Source organism: Vollenhovia emeryi, unplaced genomic scaffold (assembly GCF_000949405.1).
Source record: "Vollenhovia emeryi isolate VEMERY1.0 unplaced genomic scaffold, V.emery_V1.0 DF939426.1, whole genome shotgun sequence".
In the NCBI taxonomy this organism is placed as follows: domain Eukaryota; kingdom Metazoa; phylum Arthropoda; class Insecta; order Hymenoptera; family Formicidae; genus Vollenhovia; species Vollenhovia emeryi.
Genome location: NW_011966940.1, coordinates 1 through 25,154, shown reverse-complemented (window position 1 = coordinate 25,154; position 25,154 = coordinate 1). Strand labels below are relative to the sequence as shown.

General features: G+C 35.8%; 7 protein-coding genes across 7 annotated transcripts; 4 read left to right on the top strand and 3 right to left on the bottom strand.

Moving 5' to 3' along the window:
* Window positions 1-613: 613 nt before the first annotated feature.
* Window positions 614-934, top strand: LOC105557734 (30S ribosomal protein S16, chloroplastic-like). The gene has a single exon (XM_012005052.1). The coding sequence runs from the start codon at window positions 614-616 to the stop codon at window positions 932-934; it is 321 nt and encodes a 106-aa protein (XP_011860442.1).
* Window positions 935-3,993: 3,059 nt separating this feature from the next.
* LOC105557733 (gamma carbonic anhydrase 2, mitochondrial-like) lies at window positions 3,994-4,509 on the bottom strand. Its single transcript, XM_012005051.1, has one exon. The coding sequence runs from the start codon at window positions 4,507-4,509 to the stop codon at window positions 3,994-3,996; it is 516 nt and encodes a 171-aa protein (XP_011860441.1).
* A 6,683-nt stretch (window positions 4,510-11,192) lies between these two features.
* On the top strand, window positions 11,193-13,753 carry LOC105557732 (probable valine--tRNA ligase, mitochondrial). The gene has a single exon (XM_012005050.1). The coding sequence runs from the start codon at window positions 11,201-11,203 to the stop codon at window positions 13,751-13,753; it is 2,553 nt and encodes an 850-aa protein (XP_011860440.1). The 5' UTR covers window positions 11,193-11,200.
* A 278-nt stretch (window positions 13,754-14,031) lies between these two features.
* Window positions 14,032-15,240, top strand: LOC105557731 (spindle pole body component 110-like). The gene has a single exon (XM_012005049.1). It carries the CDS (start codon window positions 14,032-14,034, stop codon window positions 15,238-15,240), a length of 1,209 nt encoding a protein of 402 aa, XP_011860439.1.
* Window positions 15,241-16,812: 1,572 nt separating this feature from the next.
* On the top strand, window positions 16,813-17,481 carry LOC105557730. The gene has a single exon (XM_012005048.1). The coding sequence runs from the start codon at window positions 16,813-16,815 to the stop codon at window positions 17,479-17,481; it is 669 nt and encodes a 222-aa protein (XP_011860438.1).
* A 5,788-nt stretch (window positions 17,482-23,269) lies between these two features.
* LOC105557729 (protein STAR1-like) lies at window positions 23,270-23,869 on the bottom strand. The gene has a single exon (XM_012005047.1). It carries the CDS (start codon window positions 23,867-23,869, stop codon window positions 23,270-23,272), a length of 600 nt encoding a protein of 199 aa, XP_011860437.1.
* A 155-nt stretch (window positions 23,870-24,024) lies between these two features.
* LOC105557728 lies at window positions 24,025-24,771 on the bottom strand. The gene has a single exon (XM_012005045.1). It carries the CDS (start codon window positions 24,769-24,771, stop codon window positions 24,025-24,027), a length of 747 nt encoding a protein of 248 aa, XP_011860435.1.
* Between the last annotated feature and the right edge of the window lie 383 nt (window positions 24,772-25,154).

Sequence of the window (25,154 nt, the reverse complement as noted above, 5' to 3'; positions counted from 1 at the left end):
CTTTGGCGTAGTGAGTTTATAAAAGAAAGAATGTTTAAAATTGGGCAAGAGGTTGCAGTTCAACTAAGAGAAAAAACAGATTTGGAAGAAATTCAAGGTATGGAATTAGTTAAAGGTCAGCAGATGCACCGCAATGAACAAAACTACCCCTTTTCTTTTGTAGAAGAGATTTTCAATATGAAAACAACTGGTTCAGTGACAGACCCTATTCAATACAATAATGAAATTATAATAGGTGTTCTAAAAGAAATGCATTCATCAAATGGTAAATTAAACACGCTTGACACCGGAAAACGTGTGATGATATCGCTAAAAGAGCAATTAATTAGCTATCTGGAATCAAAGTATAAAGTCGAAGTTAATCACGCTATACTTGATGATATATAGCCGGATAAGAATTAAATCCTTATAAGAACCTGTTTAACGCATCCAGTGCTCCGAACTTGGACACAGAAACTTACTAAGTGGCTGCATGATGCAAACTAGATTCCAGTGCCCGGTGCTGCCCTACATTATTGGTAATTATATTATAAGGTGCAAAAGTTGTATAATTCATTTGACTTAAAACGGCTCATTGTATAAAATTGTGACTAATATATGAATAAAGGTTAACATGGCAGTTAAAATAAGGTTGGCAAGGTTTGGCGCAAAGAAACGCCCTTTTTATAGGGTAGTTGTAGCTGATTCACGAGCACCAAGAGATGGGCGTTTTATTGAGAAAATAGGACAATATGATCCAATGTTACCAAAAGACAATAAAAATCGTGTTGTGGTGAAGGCTGATAGATTAAAACATTGGCTAAGCGTAGGCGCGCAAGCAACTGAAAGAGTACTATGGTTCATCAAAAAAGGCATAGTAACTTTAGAAACAGAACCAAAGAAAACAGAAAAGAAGAAAGTAGAGAACGAGAAAGCACAGGGACAAGAAGCATAAGTCTCTTTAAAATGCTAAATACTGATTTAACAAATAATGGTAAATTAGACGATGTCGTATCTTCTGATTTATCAGCTATGAAGGACTTTATCTTTAAAAATATCAATGATGAAGGTGCTAAGCTTGCTACTGATATTATATCTCATCTTGTTAGTTCAGGTGGAAAAAAAATAAGGCCTAAACTATTTTTTATTATATGTAAAATGCTAAACTATTCTAGGGAGGATAGGATCAACGTTGCTGCATCGGTAGAATTTATACACAATGCTACTTTACTTCATGATGATGTGCTCGATGAAAGTGAGGCACGCCATGGAGTTAAAACAGCAAATAAGATTTGGGGGAATAAGTCAAGCATTTTAGTTGGTGATCTATTGTTGACTCTAGCATTTGGATGGCTTATAGAGTGTGGAAATTTAAATATTCTCTCTATTTTATCTAAAGCATCGCATTTACTTGTGAAGGGTGAAATAAAGCAGATGACAACACGTTTTGACCCCCACACAGTCAGGGAAAATTATTTTGATATCATTGGAGAAAAGACAGCATCTTTATTTTCTGCATGCTGTGAAGCTGCATCTACAGTATCTGGTGCAACAAATGACGAAACAGAGAGGCTAAAGAATTTTGGTTTTAATTTTGGTATGGCATTTCAAATAGTTGATGATATGCTCGATTATACTGCTAATCAAGGCACTTCTGGAAAACAAGTCGGAAAGGACTTTTTCGAAGGTAAAGTCACCTTACCTGCTATTATAGCATACGAAAAGGGCAATCCAGAAGAGCAAAAATTCTGGGAAAAATGCTTTTCTTCAGCTAGACACAATTTTGATCAAGCATTACACTATATTAATCACCATAATGCCATTCAGCTTTCTATGGAAAAAGCTAGACACTACATTAATATGGCACAAAATGATATTAGTACTTTTTCTGATTCTTTTTATAAAACTACTTTAATTGACTTTTTAAATGCGAGCATAGAAAGACGAATGTAGCTGGCGCTTGATATTTTCGAATTAATTGCTATATATTTATTAGATTCTTAAGGGTAATAATATGTCAGATAGCAGTAAAGAGAAAAAGAAGAAGTTTGCTGATATGGTAAGTAGGCAGAAAGGTGACGACCAACAAAGTGATAACCATAAGCAAACTGATGATTTAAATGAAGATCTCAATACATTAAAAGAACGTGCAGCTCAGCTTGAAGATCATTTACGCCGTGCTGTTGCAGATAATGAAAACGTCAAACGTATAATGCAAAAGCAAATTAGCGATGCAAGTGACTATGCAGTCACAAAATTTGCACGTGATATGATCGACTCGTGCGACAATTTAAAAAAAGTAATGGAAAACTTGAAAGATGGTGATCCTGTTCATGAGGGGATTAAAGTAGCTTATCAAAAAATTATAAATGATCTAAAAAAACATGGAATAGAGGAAGTAGATCCACTTGGTGAGCTTTTTGATAGTAATTTACACCAAGCTGTTGTGGAAAGAGAAGACAATGAAAAAGAGCCTGGCACCATTGTAGAAATACTACAAACTGGTTATACTATCAAAAATAGGTTGCTCCGTCCTGCAATGGTTATTCTTTCTAAGAAATCTGATGGAAATGCGTAAACGTCAGAGGTTAGATTTTTTACATAACCATTGTTTAAGCAAAAAACCAACAACCAACTTTGGTGTCATTCCAGCACGTGACGCTGGAATCCAGAAAAAAAGAAATATGGATCCCAGTGTCAGCTACTTGGATGACAGGAAACTATATAATGAGTCTGTTGTCTTTTCAGGTATCCAACCAAGTGGCGTACTACATTTAGGTAATTATCTTGGTGCAATCAAACAGTGGATAGACTTACAGGATAAATACAAATCTCTTTTTTGTATTGTCGACCTGCATGCAATCACAGCAAATAAGCTTCCCGCAAGTGAATTAAAAAGTAATGTTTTCAAAACAGCAGCAGCTTATATTGCATGTGGAATAGATCCAGAAAAGTCCATTATTTTTAATCAGTCCACGGTTAGTGGTCATGCGGAACTGGGCTGGCTGCTTGGGTGCTATACACCAATTGGTTGGCTTAATCGCATGACTCAATTTAAAGATAAAGCTAGCGGCGATAAACAAAAAGCCTCTCTTGGATTATATAGTTATCCAGTACTTATGGCTGCAGATATATTGTTGTATCAAACTAAATACGTTCCTGTTGGTGATGATCAAAAACAGCATTTGGAGCTTGCACGTGATATTGCATCAGCTTTTAACAATCATTATAAACTGGATTATTTCATCGTACCTGAAATCTTAACTTTGGATTGCACATCAAGAATAATGAGCTTAAGAGATGGTACAAGCAAGATGAGTAAATCTGACCCTTCAGAACATTCGTGCATTAACCTTGATGATACAGATGACTTAATTGTTAAAAAAATAGAAAAAGCAAAAACAGATTCAATTCTAGGCTTTGCTACTTTAGAGTGCCGACCAGAAATAAGCAATTTGATAAACATTTATTCAGTGCTTAGTAATTTAAATATGGAAAAAGTATGTGAAGAAGTGAACAAACATGACATGAAACACTTTAAAAAAGAGTTAGCTGATTTAATTATCAGTGTTATATCACCCATACGTGAGGGGATGAATGATCTTTTAAAAGACCAATTCCATTTACATGAAATATTAAAAAAAGGCACAGAGAAAGCAGCAGAAATTGCAACCCATAATATAAAAGAAATCAAGGATATTATTGGATTTGCTCAATAGACCTCTTGCATAACCTAAGGAATCAATTCAAAATTATAAAAACAGGCAATAAGGGAATGTTCAAAAAAGTGTGTCAAACCGCATTTTTAACTCAACTCAATTTTCAATCTACCAGGAAAGAAAATATCAAGTTGAGATATAGCTAAAGCCCAATTAGGATAGTCCATTTTGCTCTGCCTTTTTTGTAGCACAATATACCTGTTTGTACAAGCTAGTACTTAGTTTAGTGAATTTTCTAATCTGTCTATGCAGTTCCTCAATAGGGTTGGTAGTATAAATTAGCCTCACGCGAACTTTAATTTTTATATTCTTTCATTAGCATAATATAATTTTGTGCTGATTGTGTAATATGTTTAATTTCTTCATTTGACATTTTTTTGAAGAATTTTGCTGGCCTACCAGCCCATATTTCCCCACTTTTTATTACTTTTCCATGTGTCACTAGTGAGCCAGCAGCTACCATAGCTTCAGACTCCACAACTGCATGGTCCATCACGGTAGAGCCCATACCAATAAACGCTTTATCATGTACCGTGCATGCGTGTAACATACAAAAATGTCCCACTGTTACCATGCTGCCAATAATTGTGTCACCACCTGGGTTTCTATCCACATGAATTACCGTTCCATCTTGAATATTTGTTCCATTACCTATTTTTATTGATCCAACGTCCCCTCTGACCACACAATTAAACCAGATGCTCGCATTTCTTCCTATTTCAACCTTTCCTATGATATGCGAACCACCTGCGATGAAAGCACTTTCGTCTATTTTTGGTTCATAATCTTTGTATTTTAAAATGTGATACATATTAAGCCCAAAGTCTTATACATATGTTAATCAAAATAAGGTAGGCAGTAAATACATACTTAGATTTCAAGCTACTTGGGTGACAGATGTTCTTGACTTACGTACTTTGTACTGCTAAGATTTTTATTTTCAGCCCTATCTATAATGTCAGTAGCGGTATTAAGTATATTTCAAATAATATTGGTTGTTGTGTTAGTAATTTTAGTGCTCTTGCAGCCGCCTGGGAGTAGTTCGTTAAGTGGTTTTAGTAATGTACAACAGGGAGTCAATTCGATGATTCCAGTGAAATCTTCTGAAAACCCGCTCAGCAGAATAACGGCTATTGTTGCTGGATTGTTTATTATAAACACATTGCTATTGTCAGGATTATATTCAAAAGACGTACATAAAAAATCGATTGCAGAGAAAATTATATTAGAAAAAAAGCAAGAAAGTGAACCTACTTCTGTTCCATTTGAAAATTAATGAAGGAAGCTAAATTTATCTTTGTCACAGGTGGAGTTGTATCGTCGCTTGGTAAAGGCTTAGTTGCTTCAAGCGTTGGTGCGCTTCTTCAAGCTTATGGTTTTAAGATCCGTATCAGAAAACTTGACCCGTATCTCAACATTGATCCTGGGACAATGAACCCAACTCAGCACGGAGAGGTATTTGTTACCGAGGATGGTGCTGAAACTGATTTGGATCTTGGGCATTATGAGCGTTTTACTGGAATTAAAGCAACAAAAGATGACAATATAACAACTGGTAAGATATATCATGAGTTGTTGAAGAAAGAGAGGCGTGGTGATTATCTGGGCAAAACTGTGCAAATCATTCCTCATGTGACAGATTTAATTAAATCGTTCATTTTTAATGGTACGGAAGGTTTGGATTTTGTAATATGTGAAATAGGCGGAACTGTAGGTGATATTGAAAGCCAACCATTTTTGGAGGCTATACGCCAAGTTAACTACACATTAGGAAAACAAAGAGTTATCCTTATTCACTTAACTTTAATACCATATCTTACCGCAGCGCAAGAATTAAAGACAAAACCAACGCAGCATTCAGTTCGAGAGTTAAATTCCGCGGGGTTACAACCAGATATTATATTATGCCGCAGTGAGAAAGAAATTTTCGATAATCAGAGAGAGAAAATAGCTAAGCTTTGCAATGTTTCTTTGTCCAATGTGATACCTGCTCCTGATGTGAGTCATGTATATGAGTTACCGGTGTTGTATAGCCAATGTGGGCTTGATACGCAAATTTTGGAGCACTTTCATTTAAGTGAGCCAAAACCAAGCTTGATTGAATGGAATCAAATAGTGCATTCCATAAGGCACCCAACACAGGAAGTTACTGTGTCTATAGTGGGAAAATACACCGAATTCCCTGATGCGTATAAATCACTGGTTGAAGCATTAAATCATGGTGCGATTAGTAATAAAGTCAAAGTAAGGATAAATTGGGTTAACTCAAGAGAGAAGGAAGAAAAACCTATAAATGAAAAGCTTATAGGGGAGAAGTTACAGAATTCTCATGCAATTCTTGTCCCAGGGGGGTTTGGTGATGACGGAGTAGAGGGTAAAATATTAGCAATAAATTATGCCCGTACAAATAATATCCCATTTTTCGGAATTTGCCTTGGTATGCAGCTTGCAATTATTGAGTTTGTTCGTAATGTTGTTAAGCTTGAAGATGCACACTCTGAAGAATTTCATAACTGTAAACATCCAATCGTTAAGTTAGCTGGCGATCAAGATGACGATCTTGGTGGAACCATGAGACTTGGAGCATACAAATGTAATATAAATGCAAGCTCTAAAATGATGGATGCATATAGTAACACTACTATTTCAGAAAGACACAGGCATAGATACATAATCAATTCAGATTATAAAGATGATTTGGAAAAAAATGGGCTGCTATGCAGTGGCATATCAGAAGATGGAACATGTATAGAGGCAGTGGAGTTAGAGAGTCATCCGTGGTTTATTGGTGTGCAGTTTCATCCAGAATTTCAATCAAAGCCGTTTTCTCCTCATCCTCTTTTTGTATCATTTATTGAAGCAGCGGTTGGTAAAAACATAAAAATTTGATAAATAAAACTAATAGAGAAGGTTAGGTGTTAAAGGATTTTGTATCTTTATATGAGTATGTAAAAGAATTATTAGAATACATAGGTGTTGACAATGTCAGCGAAGAAGAACTAGATAAACTGGAGGATAAAACAATAGTAGATGTAATACTGGATATAGAAGAAAAATATGGTGTAAGAGAAGCAAATCAATTCGAATCAGTAGAAGAAATAAAAGAACATTTAAAACGGGGAACAGATAATTATCATTCAAAGCAATTAACTAGAATTCAAAGTGAGCATAATTATACAGGCTCACATAATACATCTTTGACTAACGTTACTCCTTATGAATGCAATGAGCTAAGTGATGAAGGCTATATATCGCTTTGTGAGGAAGTTGTTGAGTCAAACCCAAGTAGTAAAATTTACGACTTACGGGGGATAGAAAAATTAAAAAAAGAAAATTGTATCTGTTGTAAATAACAAGTGTTTAAGTATCAATATATGGAGCTTGCCATAGAGCAAGCCAAACTTGCTCAGAAAAATGATGAGGTTCCCATAGGTGCTGTAATAGTTAGTGGAAGCAATGTTGTTTCTTCTGCACACAATATATCCAATGATCCAACTGCACATGCAGAGATGTTAGCGATCAAGCAGGCATGTGAGTTGCTCTCAACTTCCACGCTTTGTGATGCTGAGATGTACGTAACATTAGAACCATGTCCGATGTGTGCTCAAGCCATTTCCTTTGCCAGGATTAAACGATTGTACTTTGGAGCTTATAATCCAAAAGGTGGAGGAATTGAAAATGGTGCTAAAATATTTCAATTTTGCAGCCATATACCTGAAGTTTATGGTGGGATATTAGAAACAGAATGCTCTTTTTTGTTAAAGGACTTTTTTGAGAAATTAAGGAACATTTGATAAATCGTCATGCTACTTGTTTTCCGATACAAATTCGTCATTCCAGCGCGTGACGCACAACTATACAAACATTGTGATTTGAGCCCAACAGCAGGGTGTCATCCCAGTGCTTGACACTGGGATCCAGGAATTTTATTAAGTTGGTAAGCATAAAAGTATAGCTTAGGTTTTCCTACGTCATACCGCGATTCATTCCATAGCTGTACGAACATTCATTTTTGAAGGTAAATTGCACAGCAAATAGTGTCATCCCAGTGCCCAGACACTGGGATCCAGTAAATTTATTTCCTATATATGAAAAGTTATTATGTTTATATACAGACACATCAGGAATGGAAAGATTTATATGATGAAATTGCATGATAAAGGCTGGATCCCAGTGTCAAGCACTGGGATGACATCATCCTTTTTTTCTGGATTCCAGTGTCAGCTACTTGCATGACAGCAGTCCTACGTCATACCGCTGCGGTACCTCTAGATCCCGCTAACAAGCAGCGGGATGACGGTTGTCAGGGTGTCAGCTACTCGGATAAAACCCTTTCCCGGTGGAGATCACTATCAAATCACATAAGAGAAAACTAAGACCAATCACATTTTTTATCTTGCGGTTTTATTTGCAATATTGCTACCACACTGACCAACAAGCAGAAGACTATATAAAGCCCAGCAGCAAGGTTTGTTTGAGGAAATGTTACAGTCAACCAAATACAAACCATAGGAGTAAATCCTCCATGTAACGCATAAGAGATGTTGCGTGATAAGCTCACACCACTAAATCTAACATTGGTGGGAAAGAGTTCAGATGCAACTATTCCTATGGGAACTATACCTCTTTCTATAATAGAAAGAGCCATTACACTGAGCATAATTATAAGGTAATTCTTGTAGTAATATGCAATAGATAAAGCAGGACAACACAGTACCATTGTAATTACTATAAATAAGATTGCAGTGCGCTCTTTTCCAACTTTATCAGCCAACATTCCAAACGCTATTGAAGATATCGGCATTAATACACTGGTTATAATCAATATAATTTCGTTGATATATGTCGTTACATACACATCCACTAATGCTATTTCCTTTGCGAGTGTTCGAAGAAATATGGTAAATCCGACAGCAACATTAACAGGTACAGATATTAAAATAGCAAGTATAAGAGCTCTCTTGTGGCGCTTTATAAGCTCTATTATTGGCAAATCAGGTAAATTTCTTTGTTTTCGATTTTTTTCATATGCTGGAGTTTCTCCCAATGTGTATATGCTATACGCGCTAATTAATCCTAAAATAGCTGAGAAAATAAATGGCAATCTCCAACCCCAGGTACAAAAATCAGTAGTTTTTTTGCAGATAATTACTATCACCGCAGAAAGCAAGACACCAATGGAACGACCAAAGCCCATTATTCCAAAATACATCCCTAAGTTTTCTTTCCTACTGGATAAATGCTCTATAAGATAAACAGAACTTCCTTGTTCACCACCAAGTGCAATTCCTTGTGTTATATGGATTGCAAGAAGCAATATAGTAGCTACTTGATTGTGACTTGGAATAAATGCAATAAGACTTGATGGTATCGATATTAGCAAGATAGTAATTATTAATGCTATCCTTCTTCCATACCTGTCACCAATGTGACCAAATATGAATGCACCAAGTGGCCTTACAATTGCGCCTAGCCCTACAATTCCAAATAATTGCAGTATGTTACTGTAGACATCTTTTGCAAAACAAAACTCTCTGCTGATTATGTTAATCAAATCAATAAAGAGCATGTAGTCATACCATATTGCGATTCTGCAGAGTATGGTTGATATCAACACCCTTGTTTGCACTAAATTCAATTCGTAAATGTTTGCTTATTCTATTCTGGCTGCTTTTTGGGATTTTGCAACCTAAGGTGTGGGTTGACTTTTTTGTTATGGTATGTGATAATTGAGATTGTTAAAATTTAGGTATTCACTGACCGTTCTTGTTATAAACATCAGAATAATAAGCTACTGATATTCTCCATCTTTTTTATCTTTATCCATCATAGCTAGCGATGTAACAAAGCCATTCCAGTGTTCGCTACTCAAATGACATGGTGAGGCGTCATCCCGTGCAGAATAATTAACCGCCATACCGCCGCGGCGCTAACAAGTAGCGGGATGATGATTGTTAGGGTATCATCCTAATAGTGTGACACTGGTTCACTCTATAATGGTGTCATCCCAGCGCCTCTATGATGTCATCCCAGTGCCCAGACACTGGGATCCAGGAATTTTATTAAGTTGGTAAGCATGAAAATAGATGTTTTACGTTAAAATACAACGTTTTCGATGAGGTTATATGGAAAACTGGATCCCAGTGTCAAGCACTGGGATGACAAAAAAAGGAGCACTGGAATGACAAGTTCTCGGCAACCTCTACGTCATCCCGCTGCGGCGGCTAACAAGTAGCGGGATGACGATTGTTAGGGTGTCATCCTAGTAGTGTAACACTGGTTCCTTTATGAAGGTGTCATCCCAGTGCCTTTGTTACTTCTCTTTGTTATTTTCCTTTGTTACTTGCTTTTCCCATTCTCATTTACTTCTTGTGCTTTCACTCCATCTACTTGAGTACTAGGTAATGCTGCATATGTAATACCACCAGCTACGAGTGCAGATGCTACTGCTATACCAATCATTACTAACATCTCTAACCTAACTGTACGTTCAAGTGCAGTAAATGCTATCAGTCCAGCAGCAAGACCCATACCAACAGTAGCGGTATACTTCGCTCCATTGCCTTGTTTTGGTTGCTCAGTTGTTTTGTTTTGAGCTTCTAATTCTATTATTTTCTCGTCTTTAGCTTTTAACTGAGCATCATCATCATTTGGTGTTGCTTGAAACCACTGAATTTGAGCATTTAGTTTATTTATTTTAGCGTTCTCTTCAACTTGCTGCTTCTGTTCTTCAATTTGAGCATTTAGTGTTTTTATTTTAGTTTCTAAGTTTCGTCTTCTCTTCTTTGCTGTATTCAATTTAGCTTGTAACTTTCCATTTTTTTTCTCAGCTTCTTTCTTGGACACCTCAGGCAGATCAGTAAATTCTTCTTCGGGATACTCACATATGTTTCCTATACTAGGTTGCTCGTTAATATCAAGCTGTTCTTTCATTTCTTCAAAAGAAGTAAAAGATTTTCTTTTGGCTACAACTGACTCTATAATGTATCTACCTTCTTTATAAGAACCAGAAACAGATAGTTCTTTGGTGTCGTTGTTACTACTCTGAATATTGAAGCCCACACAAAAAATTCTGTAGGCTTTTAAAGTAATCTTTTTATTTTCCTTTACAACAAGTTCTATTTTATCTTTTTCGACAACCCTTGCTTCTGCTAACATAACAAACCTCAATATAAGTAATGTTTAGATAGTGTGATGCCTTTAAAACTTAATGTCGAGTAATATTTTCCATAGTGTGTTATTTTTGTAAAATTTTGGCGTAGCCATATTTGCTTAATTGTGCTATAGCTAAAGTAATTTAGGTTTACCGACAATCGTCATCCCGCTGCTTGTTAGCGGCTAAGAGATACCGCGAATGAATCGCGGTATGACGGTTTGTGGCGGTATGACGGTTAAGTAATTCGTCATCCCGCTGTTTGTTAGTGGGATCTATGCTAAGAGATACCACGAATGAATCGCAGTATGACGTTGCTAGCTTAAAGTTTAAAACTTAAGAAATATTTATGTTAAAAGAAAAATACGGCTTTAAAGAAATTGAAGACAAATACAACATATTATGGGAAGGCAGTAAAGTTTATAAGTGGCATGGTGAAAAGGATAACACTTTCACTATAGACACACCTCCACCAACAATATCGGGTAAATTGCATATCGGCCATATATTCAGCTATTGCCATACAGACTTTATTGCAAGGTTTCAGCGCATGCTGGGAAAAGATGTTTTCTATCCGATTGGGTTTGATGATAACGGGCTTCCCACTGAAAGATTGGTTGAGCAGATCTATAAAACCCGTGCAAAAGAAGTTGACAGAGAAAAATTTATAGAGATGTGCCATGAAGTTATTGAGAAATCAAAGCAGGAATTCAAGGAACTATTTAAATCAGTCGGCATTAGTTACGATTGGGGTTTGGAATATCACACGATCAGCAAAGAAACTGTGACGCTTTCACAAATGTCATTCATTGATCTATATAATAAGGGATATGCGTATAGAAAAATGCAGCCCATCCTTTGGGATCCGGTTGATAAAACTGCAATTGCGCAAGCAGAAATAGAAGATAAAGTTTTTGAGTCATCCTTAAATACGATAGTTTTCTCTACTGAAGAAAATGAGCAGATCAATATTGCAACTACGCGACCCGAGTTACTTCCCGCATGCGTTGCAGTTTTTTGTCATCCAGAGGATGCGCGCTACACCCATCTGATTGGCAAAACAGCCATGGTGCCGATCACAGAGACAAAAGTTCCAATAATAGCTGATGATAAGGTTAAAATAGATAAAGGCACTGGGCTTGTTATGTGTTGTACATTCGGTGATGAACTCGACATATATTGGCAGCAAAAGCATAATCTACCGATGAAAATTATCATCGATCAGGATGGGAGAATAAGCCTTTATGATGTCATTCCAGTGCTTGACACTGGAATCCAGGAAAAAGAACCAATGCCAGCGATGACAGAAGAAGATATCATGTCAACCTATGGTCAGAAAAAAGAAGAATGGATCCCAGTGTCAGCTACTCGGATGACAGACGATATACTAAATGAAATAAATGGACTAATGGTTACAGCAGCAAGAAAGAGGATGATCGAAATCCTAACTGAGAAGGAGTTACTAATAGAAAGCACTAACATTTCTCATTCTGTCAAGTGTGCAGAAAGATCTGGTGCACCACTTGAGATATTGCCTACTTATCAATGGTTTATCAAGACTTTAGAGCAAAAAGCTCAAGTATTAGGTAAAGTAAAAGAATGCAATTGGCATCCAAGCAATATGCGTAAACGCATGGAAGTGTGGATAGAAGGGCTAAATTGGGACTGGTGCATCTCAAGACAGCGCTATTTTGGTGTGCCATTTCCAGCATGGTATTCCAAACGTAAGGGAGAAGAAGGTAAAATTATTCTAGCTGAGATAAAGAACCTACCTATTGATCCACTCAAAGATTTGCCAAAAGGGTATAGCAAAGAAGAGGTTATCCCAGATCAAGATGTAATGGATACCTGGGCTACAAGTTCAATTACTCCTCAACTAAGTGCACTGGCAGTAAACAGTGAGTTTAGCTTACCAAATCATCGCTATAATACAGTATTTCCTGCAGATCTGCGCAGCCAGAGCCATGAGATAATAAGAACTTGGGCTTTTTATACGATTTTGAAAGCACATTATCATGCAGATTCTTTACCTTGGAAAAACATTATGATCAGCGGTTGGTGTTTAGCCGATGATAAAAAAAAGATGAGTAAATCAAAAGGTAACATCATCACTCCTCATATAATACTTAAAACTTATGGAGCTGATGTAGTACGCTATTGGGCAGCAAACTCAAGGCTGGGAGTTGATACAGTCTACTCTGAAAATATATTCAAAATTGGCAAGCGCCTAGTTACAAAACTTTGGAACGCTAGCAAGTTTGTTTCCATGTTCATGGAAAAGCATCAAGTAATGAGCATAAATTCTGCTCACGAGACAATAGATAAGTGGATATTGTCTAAGTTATACAAAGTTATAGAAAGAGCAACAAATAACCTATTACAGTTTGAATACTGCGAAGCTTTGGGCGTAATAGAGGAATTTTTTTGGAAAGATTTTTGTGATAACTACTTGGAATTAGTAAAAAAACGCGCGTACGGAAGCAGTTTAAGTGCAAAACAAAGCTTGGCGTATGTGTTAAATGTTATTTTGCGGTTATTTGCACCTTTTTTGCCATACATTACAGAAGAGATATACCACCAGTTGTATAGTTATAATTCTGTACACAATCAAAGTAATTGGCCGAGCAAAGAAGAGCTTATCTACGATAAATATTCAGAGGAAATGGGAGACAATTGTGTGCAGATATTAAACATTATCAGAAAGATAAAAGCAGATAATAATGTATCAGTTAAGTATCTGATAAAAAAGTTGATGATAAAAGCGAGCGTACAAGAGGATAAGTTGGATCAATCTGCACAGGATGATTTGCAGGCAGTGTGCAATGCGGAAACGATAGAGTGGATGCAGTCTGAGTTTGAAACTGAAGATGGGAAATACATAGTGAATATAGATTTATATTGATTTTATATGTTAAATTGTTTGATTTCCTTTAACATAAGTGTTACCATAACGATAGCTTTACTTATGAGGGAACGATAGTGGGAAATCTATATGATAAAAATAATGCGCCGTATCTTATAGTTGTTGTTCTTGCTACTCTTATGTTACTTGCGTCTGGGACACTTGCTGTTGCTTCTTATGTTGCATTCTTATCTCCAATTACAGCCTTTAATGTAGCTCTTCCTGTTGCCTTGAGTTTATCTATACTATCTGCTTTGATACTCGCACTTTCATGCAAGATGATTAGTAATAATAAGAAAATAGAGGTTGAGAAAAATAAATTTGCTGAAAAAGAGCAAGAGTTGGAAAGCGTAAAACAACAATTAGAGAGTAAGGTACAAGGATTAGAAAACGAAATCACTCTAGGAAAAGAAGCTGCAAGCAAAGAAGTGGAAGAATTGAATAATCAACTAGATGAATTAACTCAAGAAAAGCAGGGTTTAGAAAAAGAAGTTGTAGAATTAAAAGCGAAAGTAAAAGGTCAGTTAAAGCGTAGGGAGGAAATTCTTTCCCGTGAACATCAAGAGTTACGCGATGAAAATACAAAATTGAATGAAAGAGTAGATTCTTTAATGGAGGAATTGTGTCAATGCAAATCAGAAAGTGAAGAGAATAAGTTACGCTTAAAATCAGAATATGAAGATGAGTTACGCTTAAGATCGGAATATGAAGATAAATTAAACTCGGAATTAGAATGTAAAAGTAGGGAAGCTTCTTCTCTGAAGACTCAATTAGCTATGTCAAGAAAAAAAGTAGAAGAAGTAAAACGATTAAAAACTTTAAAATTGGAAAAACAACATGAGAATTCAGAAGACGACATAAAGGAATTAAAGAGGAAGTTATCCCAATTGAACAGGGAAAAGGAAAAATTAGAAGGTGAAATTAGTGATGAACGTCAAAGGTACATTCATCTTGAAAGTGAAGTTGATAAATTGTGTACAAAGGGGAAAGAGTACTTATCTAAAATTAAGGAGCTGGAAAATGAATTATCATCTTTAAAAGTAAACAATGAAGAACTTGTTAATGAATCAATAAGAGCTGAGGGTGATCACAAGGAAGATGTAAATAAATTTGAAGCAAAAAAGAGAGAATATGTAACGAATGTAGTATTTGCTGTACTCAGTGTAGTGAAAGAAAGAGTAGAGCAAAGACTTTCTGGTTCAGAAGAACAACAATACATGCAAGATACAGACCATATACAAAAAGCAGTTGATAAATTTATGCAACCTATATATGAAAAGTTAGGTATAAATAATCAACTAGATATAAGCAGTGAACATTCATCAGAATTTGAAGGAACAGGTGAAAATACGTCTGCTAATGAACAATTCTCGAAACCAAAACCACCTTATATATCCACTCCAACAAGATCGCCATATACAAAGCTGAGTGACGCTTCATGTGATTCTGGATATTCCAGTGGATGCTTTACCTCGACCAATAGCTAACGCACATTTTGAGCACAGTTGTACACTCGATACATAAGACCTTAGCCATTTTTAGCTAGCAGACTGAAAATGGGAAGTTTGTTGTAGGTGCAGCACTATAATCCCTCCACAGATAAGAGAATTTTAATAAATATATACAAGACTGCTGAACGTGGGGGGGAGGGGAGTAATGAGCAATTTGTTTAACAAAGCTAACACATTTTATTTTGTAGCTAATTCCTTAGCTATTCTTACGTTACTTACATCTTTAGCGCTTACTGTAACTTCTAATGTGCCTCTTCCTCTAATTCTTGCTTTAGCCGCATTATCTGTTTTGGTGCTTGCACTTTCGTATAAAATAATTAGTAACAATAAAAAAATAGAGGTTGAGAGAAGTAAATTCGTTCAGAAAGAGCAAGAGTTAGAAAATAAAATAACTCTGGAAAAAGAAGCTGCAAACAAAGAAGTGGAAAAATTAAAACATGAATTAACTCAAGAAAAGCAAAATTTAGACAAGAGAGCAAAAAAATTGGATCAGAAAGTAAATGAGTCAGAAGTTGAGAGAGAATCTCTTCTTAAAGAAAAAGAATCTTTAGAGAAAAGATTAGAAACAGCAAAGAATCGTACGTTTGAAATAGACAATGAATTGGGCAAAATAAAGAAGGAAGTAGATAAGTTTACTTTACAAGAAAGAATATTGTATTATGAAATCTCGTATTTACGTCAAAAGCTACAAGAAAAGGAAAAATGTGCAACGGAATTAAAAAGGAAAGTGGACAATAATCAATGCAAAGGATTAGAAAATGAAAAATTGAATGAGGAAGTAGAAGAATTACGTAAAGAAATGAGGAAGTTATATAAGAAAGGAAATAAACTTTATAAAGAAAAAAATATATTACGTAAAAAAGAAGACGAACTTTATGAAGAAAGGGATATACTACATGAGGAAAAAGATAACCTAGAGCGTAAAATCGAAGAAGTTAATCAGAAAAATAAAAACTTATCTCAAGAATTAATGAAGAGATTTAAAGAGTTAGATAAAACAAATGGTTTAATTGAAAATCAATCTTCTGAGTTAGATGAGATAACAAAGGATTACAATAATAAGATAAAAGGGTTAAAAAATCTACTTTCAGAAAAATCCTCTCAAATAGAACAACTTCAAAAAGGTTTGAAGGAAGTAGTGAGTCTTATACAACGGGCTATACAACATATAGCATGCGAGATAGAAAGACCAATAAAAAGAAGTAGAGATAATAATATAGAAGCAGTATTAAAAAAAGTGTCTGGTGAGATTCAAGTAATAAAATCTTTGTTAGAAGAGCTAAAAGAAACAGCCGTACAACACTTGCCAGAACTTGTAAAAGATTCTGAATATGCATCATTGCCAGACGAAACATCTGTTTCTTTATATGCAGGAGATCGTGAATATGGATCCGAGGAAGATTCTGGATATAACAGTCGCTCATCCACTCCGATCAAACCTTCATCTCTATTAAAGGAAGTACGTAATGAATACAGTCAATCCAATCGGAGTGCAAGAACTTGACAATACAACAATTAGTCTTATTATAAAATAAATCATGCAAGATAATGAACCCAATAATATGCGCACTGGATACACAAGACTTAAATAAGGCTATTTCTCTAGCTAATATTCTGCGTGGTAAAGTTGGCATGGTAAAGCTGGGATTAGAATTTTTTGCTGCTCATGGTCTCTCTGGAGTGCAAGAAGTTGCAAAATGCAATGTACCAATTTTTTTAGATCTGAAATTGCATGACATTCCAAACACTGTAGCTAAAACCGTTGAAGTAATAAAAGTTCTGAGTATTGAAATGTTAACTCTGCACATTAGCGGTGGAACGAAAATGCTTGAAGAAGCGCTAAGTGTGGTGCAAGGCACAAAAATAAGGCTGATTGGAGTGACAGTGCTAACTAGTATGAGCAATGAGGATTTAAACGAGCTTGGAGTAGCAAGAGAGGTGAAATTACAGGTAATTTTGCTTGCAAAGCTTGCAAAAAAGATTGGACTCTATGGAATAGTCTGTTCTGCATTGGAAGCTCAAGAAGTGCGCCAAGAATGCGGTGAAGACTTTAAAATTATTACTCCAGGAATTCGTATAGATCCAGGTCATGACGACCAAAAAAGAACAGCAACACCAAGAGAAGCAATAAATTCAGGAGCCGATTATATCGTCATTGGCAGACCCATTACAAAAACTGCAAGTAGTGCAGAATTGATATTGAAATCCCTTATCTAATCGAAGCAGATAAAAAAAAGTGCTTGACACAAAAAAACGAACGTTATATAGTGTTATTATCTTTTATTTTGCCTCGCTTAATTTAATTGCTGAATTAAGCTTACAGTACTAAGCGTGGTACAAAGTGCCACGCTATTTTCCGGTTTACATTTTCAACAGATAAAAAATGATGCCATTTCAGAAAGTGTCAAGTACATAACTGTACGAACATTGTAGTTTGGGCCACCAGTGGGCGGTGCCCTGACTACTTGGATTCAGAAAACTTAACTTTAAATAAGTGGCTGCATAATAAAGACTAGATTCCAGACTGGAATGACACCCTACTTAACCGTCATACCGCGATTCATTCGCGGTATCTCATCCGCTAACAAGAGATCCCGCTAACACGTAGCGGGATGACGGTTGTCAGGGTAGCTGTCATCCCAGTGCCCTGACTACTTGGATCCAGCTTCTATGCAACTTAATTAAAAACATTTGTTTTAGCGTAAGACAACCGCCTTAGCTCATCAGCTCAGTTATAAGCAAAATTCCTAGGTTCCAGCGTCACGCGTTGCCTACTGGTAGAGGTTGCTCTCAAATTGCAATACTGTGGGAAACATCCATAGCTGTACGAACATTGTAATTTGGGCCTACCAGGAGGGCAATGCCTCTTATCCAAGTACCCTCTTCTTGTCATCCCAGTGCTTGACACTGGGATGACAAGAAAGGGAGCACTGGAATGACATCGTTTACTATGTAACATATTGCAATATTCGTACAACTGTGGGAAACATCTATGGATGCCATTCCTATTACCTTATTTTCATTTTATTTTCAAAGGAGGCTATTATGTCACTTACCGATATCGCTCACCGTATTAATGAACTCGCTTCATCATGGGAGCAATTTAAATTAATAAATGATCGCAAATTAAAAGAAATTGAGAGCAAAGGGCGTGCTGATTCTGCAACGATTGAGCAGCTATGCAAGGTAAATAATGCCATTGATAGTTGCAAAGAGCGTTTAGACTTGATCGAAACTGCAGCTCAACGTCCAGAAGTAAATACAGATTTTAGCACAAGCGATAAATATTTTTCTGATTATATCCGCAAGGGAATGGAAAGCGGTTTATCACACAAAACCCTCAGTGGAGATGATAATGATATCGGAGGGTATCTAGTTACTCCGCATATTGTAAAACGCATAAATAAGCGCGTAACTGATTCGTCCCCAATGCGACAAATATGCTCCAATCAAAGAATCTCTACTGAAACATTGGATTACATTATAGAAGATTTTGACCGTGCCGGTGCAGGTTGGAGCAGTGAAACAGTAGATGATGATGACGGTGGCAATAAATCTAAGTATGATTTTGCAAAAGATACGGACACGCCTAAAATCCAAAAGATTTCTATCACGACTTACGAGTTATATGCTCAACCACAGATATCACAAAAGTTACTCGATGATGCGTTTGTCGATGTTGAAAGTTGGCTGGTAGAAAGGATTGCCGAGACTTTTAGTAAGGAAGAAAGCGAAGCCTTCATTAAAGGTGAGGGCACTTTTCAACCTAAAGGGATTTTAACTTATGAAAATGGAAACAGTGATAATAAAATAGAGCAAGTTAAAACTGAAAAATTAGATAGCGATTCAATAATGATATTGTACTATTCTCTAAATGAGTATTACTCTAGAAATGCGTCATTTTTGATGAACAGGAGTACATTGAAGGACATTAGGCTGCTAAAAGCTCAAACAGGTCAATATCTCTGGCAACCAAGTTTGTCGCTTGAAGCTCCAGATACCTTAATGGGAATACCAGTATATCAATCTGCCGATATGCCACCGGTGCCAAACAATCAGCTACCGGTAATTGCGATGGCAGATTTCAAACAAGCTTATAAGATTGTAGATAACAGAGGAATGAGAATATTACGAGACCCTTATACGAATAAACCTTATGTGAGGTTCTTTGTCACTAAGCGTGTCGGTGGAGAGGTTGTAAACACCAGTGCTATTAAATTGTTGAAAGTTGCGAGCAAGTACTAAAAACTTCCACAGCATCATCTTTATAGCTGACCAAAGCAACACGTCATACCGCCGCGGTATCTCAACATAGATTCCGCTAACTAGTAGCGGAATGACGGTTTTTCAAATTGCCGTAAGGCAGTTTAGCTATAGAACCATTTTACTTCTTTTTATACCATATGTTTTCTCTCCACAGTTGACAGGTTAGACTTTATATGTAATAACCGAGTTAATTTATTATTAATTATAGGGGTAAAATATGTGGGAAAAAATAAAAAAGTTTTTTAAGTGGATTGCTGATCACACAGGAATTTCATGGATTGTAAGAAAAATTTCATCAGGTTGGAAGTGGTTGTTTGGTGGTAAAGCAAATGCTACTCAACAAAATAGATCACAGCAAGAGAAGTCTTCAGGCAATGAGAGACAGGAACCTGCTCAAACACAATCAAAAGGTACTACAACACCAAAAACTCTAAGAAAATAAGGAAGATAATTCAGGATCACCAGAAACAAGTGGACGTGGAGATGATATTGATGGATTATTATCTAATTTTGGTAAAAAATCAGATGAGCAATCAGAAATTGACGGTGTAGAAGGAAAAAAGCCTGCAACATCATTAAGTGCGTCTGACGTGCAAGCTGCTGGTAATGATAAAACAAGATAAACAAACTTCTAAAAAAAGAGCACTTTTTTAGGTGCTCTTTTTTTCTTTCTTATACATACAAAAATCATATAGAATTGTAAACACAGTTCTTTTATTCTGATGCTTTTCAATTCTATAGCTCTGGTTGTCTCTCTATTACTATTTTTCTACATTATCGTAAAAAAACTGAGCGAAAAGAAAGCAAACCTTGAGAGTAATTTATGTAAATTAGAGCAAGAACTTCAAGAGACAAAACAAAGTTTGCTTACGAAGAATGAAGAAATAGTTGATTTAAGGGTCAAAAGAGCAGAACTTGAAGTAACTCTGCAAAAAGAACGTGAGGAAAAGAAAAAGGAAATAGAGTTACTAACAAAAGCAGAGGAGAGATTAACAAACACTTTTAAAGCGCTCTCTCTTGATGCTTTGCAGACAAATAACAATAATTTTCTGAACTTAGCGAAGGAAGTAATCGATAGTAAATTAAAAGAAACGGAAAGCGATTTTAAAAAAAGACAAGCAACGATTAGCGAAGTTGTAACTCCAATAAAAGAAAAATTAGAAAAATTCGATAATGAAATACGTGAGCTAGAAAAAGAGAGGGTAGGGGCCTATGAAGGTTTAAAGGAGCAAATTGGAGCGCTGATGAACCAAACTTCCAGCCTTGCTAATGCCTTGAGAAAGCCCCACATTAGAGGAAAATGGGGTGAAATGCAGTTAAAGAGAGTGGTAGAAATGGCGGGAATGATTGAATATTGCGATTTTTTTACTCAAGCCTCAGTGATTGATAAAAACGAGGATAATTTATTGCGTCCTGATTTAATAATTAAAATGCCATCTGGAAAGCAAATAATAATAGATGCTAAAGTGCCACTGGATTCCTACATGGATGCTATATCACAAAATGATTTGCAAATACAAAAGGAGAAATTAAAGAATCATTCCCTGGCAATAAAAAAACACATAAATGACTTGGGTAAAAAAGAGTATTGGAATCAATTTGAAAATACGCCAGAACTTGTGGTGCTTTTCTTAACAGGGGAGGGGGTTTTTAGTGCAGCACTGGAATATGAGCCTGCTTTGATAGAGATTGGAGTGGAAAAAAAAGTGATCATTGCAACACCGATCACTCTAATTGCGTTGCTGAGAGCAATAGCGTATGGGTGGAAGCAAGAGATGATAGCTGAAAATGCAAGGAAAATCAGTGAACTAGGTCATATTTTATATGAGCGCATTTGCACAATGGGTGAAAACTTTGATAATTTACGCAGGAGCTTAAAAAGCGCTGTTGATCATTATAATAAAACTGCTGGTTCGCTTGAAGCAAGGGTGTTTCCTGCTGCCCGAGAATTCAATAAGCTTGGTATACATGCAAAAAATAAAAGTTTAAGTACTGCAAAGGAATTAGAATCTTTACCACGCAATTTACATACTGGGGAATTGAAAGTAGATTAGACTTCTTATATAACCATTCAAGAGCCAGACCATAGGCGTTTTAGATCTAGCTTTAGCATTTGTGATTAACACAAGCAAGATTCACGTTTTTTTAATATTTATATATAGCTTATCTGCTTGCTGCCGCTTTTTCTTTTATTAACATATTAAGGAAAAATTTGACTTTTTATCTAAAATAATATAAAATAAAATAATAGTTGGTGAGGTAAAAATGTTAGTATCAAAAGAGCGTAAGGAATATTTACTAGAAAAGTTTAAATATGCTGCCAAAGAATTTGGCAAATCTGGTACGAAGTCCAATCATAAAACAGTACCAAAAGAACAGCAACTCTCTATTGATTTAGGTAACAAAAAAGTTTTCGGTATTATAAACAGAATTTTACACTGGATAGAAAGTAAATTTAAATATTTTTTTCTACGCTATAATTTATTTCCAGAAGTTGGAGTTAAAGAAAGAAAGATCCCTGGAATTAATACAAAGGTTAAGTATTTTACTCCAGATGATCAAATAGAACATACTAAAATTACTTATAAAGAAAAATTATACATAGACTTAATGCCAGAAATAGAAGGTAATAAGTTAAAAGGCTTTAAAGGCAAATTATATGATACAACTGATAAAATTAGTAAGGGAGAAAAAGGTTGTGTAGCTTATGTGATCACGCTTGATGGAAAGCTAGTCAATCATGAACATATTAATGTTAATAAAAGCGAATGGGCTTATCGTCATTCAACTCTTGCAGGTGGTAGGCCAGTTTTATGTTCTGGTTTAATAAAAGTGGTAAATGGTAAAATAACTTATATAGACAATAATAGTGGGCATTATAAACCAGAATCAGCAAATTTATACAATGCAGTGAAAAAGTTAGAAGGTCTATTTTCGAAAGATGCAAAAGTTGTCTGCTTACCATATTGGGTTAGCTTGCAAAAACAAATTCCGTTTATACGCAAAATTATTCCAGCCAAACAAGAGCCAGTAGAGAAATTTTTGCAAAGGATGGAGAAAAAAGGAAAAGATGGATTGACTAAATATGAAAGACATTTTAAAGGGGTAAAAGAATGCAATGAACAGTATGAACAAAAGTTGCTTCTTGCAAGCTATAAATCACCTACAAATGAACTGCCCTGCAAACCAACTATACATAAAAAACACAGGTTGAAATACTCTGAATATATTAACTTACACCTTAATTTTTTGAAAGAGTTCGATGAAAATCCCAAAGTGCAAAAAATGGCAATAGAACACTCAATAAGAAGGATTATTGGAACAAATTATGGCCATAAACCTACAGTTGCGCTTGCTAAGGCACAGATAGCTAAAGATGGAAAGTTGCAAGAAACGGACGAAATAGTAGGTATAAATGTAACCTTTCACCATGAGAACGATTGTAATAGCTTTGCTAAATTTCTGGATCTCAAAAAGCATAGCTATAATTGCACATCTCATCTGAAGGACAAAGAAATTGATGAGCTTCTTAAATATACATATGACGAAAAAGATAGAGCCACTATAGAAAAATTAATGCCCAATAAACATACAGTTTTTATGAGTACAGACCAGGCTGATAAGTTTATAAAGGACACTTTACAAATTGAAATAGACAGTGTTGAACAATTGGGTATCCGTTTAGTGGAGCGTTAAAACAGATAAACAAAGCTAGTCAAGCTACTTTGATGACAGAAATTTAATGATCCAGGATATACTCCTTTGTTAATGGAGATTGAGCATCTTCGAATATTTCTTGAGTGCTTCCAGACTCAACAATTCTGCCATTATGAAAGAAAATTACGCTATCAGATAACTTTTTAGCTTGCTTCATTGAATGAGTTACCATAATTATAGTAAACCTTAATTTCAGCTCTTGTATAAGATTTTCGATTGCATTGGTTGCCATTGGATCAAGAGCGGAGCACGGTTCATCCATTAATAAAATAGTTGGCTTCACTGCAATTGCGCGAGCGATGCATAGCCTCTGTTGTTGGCCACCGGATAAATCGAGTGCACTATCTTGCAATCTGTCTTTTAATTCTTCCCATAAGCCAACTTTAGTTAAACTATTTTCCACCATCTCATTCAATTTTTGCTTATCCTTCACCATACCATGCAGTTTTGGCCCATAAGCAACATTGTCATATATTGATTTTGGAAAAGGATTTGGCTTTTGAAATACCACGCCAACTTTTGCTCTGAGTAGCACAACATCCATATCGCGTGAATATATATCACCCAGCCCATCGATATCTAATTCACCAACAGTTTTGCATCCAGGTACATAGTCATTCATACGATTAAAACAACGCAAAAATGTTGATTTACCGCACCCGGATGGTCCGATAAAAGTAGTAACTTTTCTTTTATAAATATTCAAATTTATATCGAATAAAACTTGCTTAGAGCCATACCAGAGATTTAAATATTTAACAGAAGCACGTGTATTGCTCATATCACATCCTGCATTGAATAGAGCCCCGGAATTTCTCTTTTATTTTCATATAGCCATACTGCTGCTTGAACAGCTCCTCTAGCAAATGTTGTGCGATCAATTGCTTTGTGGTTTAGTTCTATCCGTTCATCAGAATTAACAAACATCACACTGTGATCTCCTATTACTCCACCTCCACGAGATACTGCAAAACCTATTCCCCCCTTTTTTCTTATGTTTAAACCACTATGTAAATATTGATTAGACTGAAAATCCACTTTTGAAGCGTTAGCAATTGTTTTGCCAAGTTCTATAGCTGTCCCAGATGGTGAATCCTTTTTTAAGTTATGATGCATTTCCCAAATCTCAACGTCATATTCATTACCTAAAAGCTCAGCAGCTTTTTTTACCAATTTCAGCAACACATTAACCCCAACACTCATATTTGCTGACCATAATATTGGAACTTCAGCAGCATACTCTTTTAAATCGACACCTTCTATTCCAGTTGTGCCACTAACCAGCGGTGTTTTAAATTTTACAGCTGCTTTAAGGCAGTCTAACATACATTCTTTAGTTGTAAAATCTATTACAACGTCAGATGACTCAAATACGTCACTGATAGAACTTGTAACCTTAATTCCTAGATTGGCTATAATTGGTCCAATATCTAAGCCTATGTACTTACCGCCTGGACGGGCAACAGCACCTGCTATTTCCACTTCTGCATTTGTAATTAATTCATTGAGTATTTTTTTGCCCATTCTGCCTAAACAGCCTATTACTCCAACTCTGATTTTCATAAAGCTTTTTGTGTTATATTAGGCCTTTTTTTAGGCTTTGTCACTTCTGATCTATATTCTATAGCTAACACGTCATACCGCTGCGATGCTAACACGTAGCGGAATGACGGTTTTTCAAATTGTCGTAAGTCAGTTTAGCTATATATGACTCATTTCTTTACTGTAACTTAACAAGAACTGGTCTGTAGCTAATAGTTATTGACAATAAGGGTAATTAACTTTGATAAGAATCTTTTCTGTGTTCAATTGAAGTCTGTATGTTCTGGAATATCTATATAGTAAATTATGCGGTAATCGTAGACTACGCTGCCAACTTAAATTATGCCACAAAGGTTTTCCAAGTG

What these genes read in the sequence shown, in the direction of transcription:
- LOC105557733 (XM_012005051.1), bottom strand. Translation starts at nt 4,509, where the DNA reads ATGTATCACATTTTAAAATACAAAGATTATGAACCAAAAATAGACGAA.
- LOC105557734 (XM_012005052.1), top strand. Translation starts at nt 614, where the DNA reads ATGGCAGTTAAAATAAGGTTGGCAAGGTTTGGCGCAAAGAAACGCCCT.
- LOC105557729 (XM_012005047.1), bottom strand. Translation starts at nt 23,869, where the DNA reads ATGAATGACTATGTACCTGGATGCAAAACTGTTGGTGAATTAGATATC.
- LOC105557731 (XM_012005049.1), top strand. Translation starts at nt 14,032, where the DNA reads ATGATTAGTAATAATAAGAAAATAGAGGTTGAGAAAAATAAATTTGCT.
- LOC105557730 (XM_012005048.1), top strand. Translation starts at nt 16,813, where the DNA reads ATGAACCCAATAATATGCGCACTGGATACACAAGACTTAAATAAGGCT.
- LOC105557728 (XM_012005045.1), bottom strand. Translation starts at nt 24,771, where the DNA reads ATGGGCAAAAAAATACTCAATGAATTAATTACAAATGCAGAAGTGGAA.
- LOC105557732 (XM_012005050.1), top strand. Translation starts at nt 11,201, where the DNA reads ATGTTAAAAGAAAAATACGGCTTTAAAGAAATTGAAGACAAATACAAC.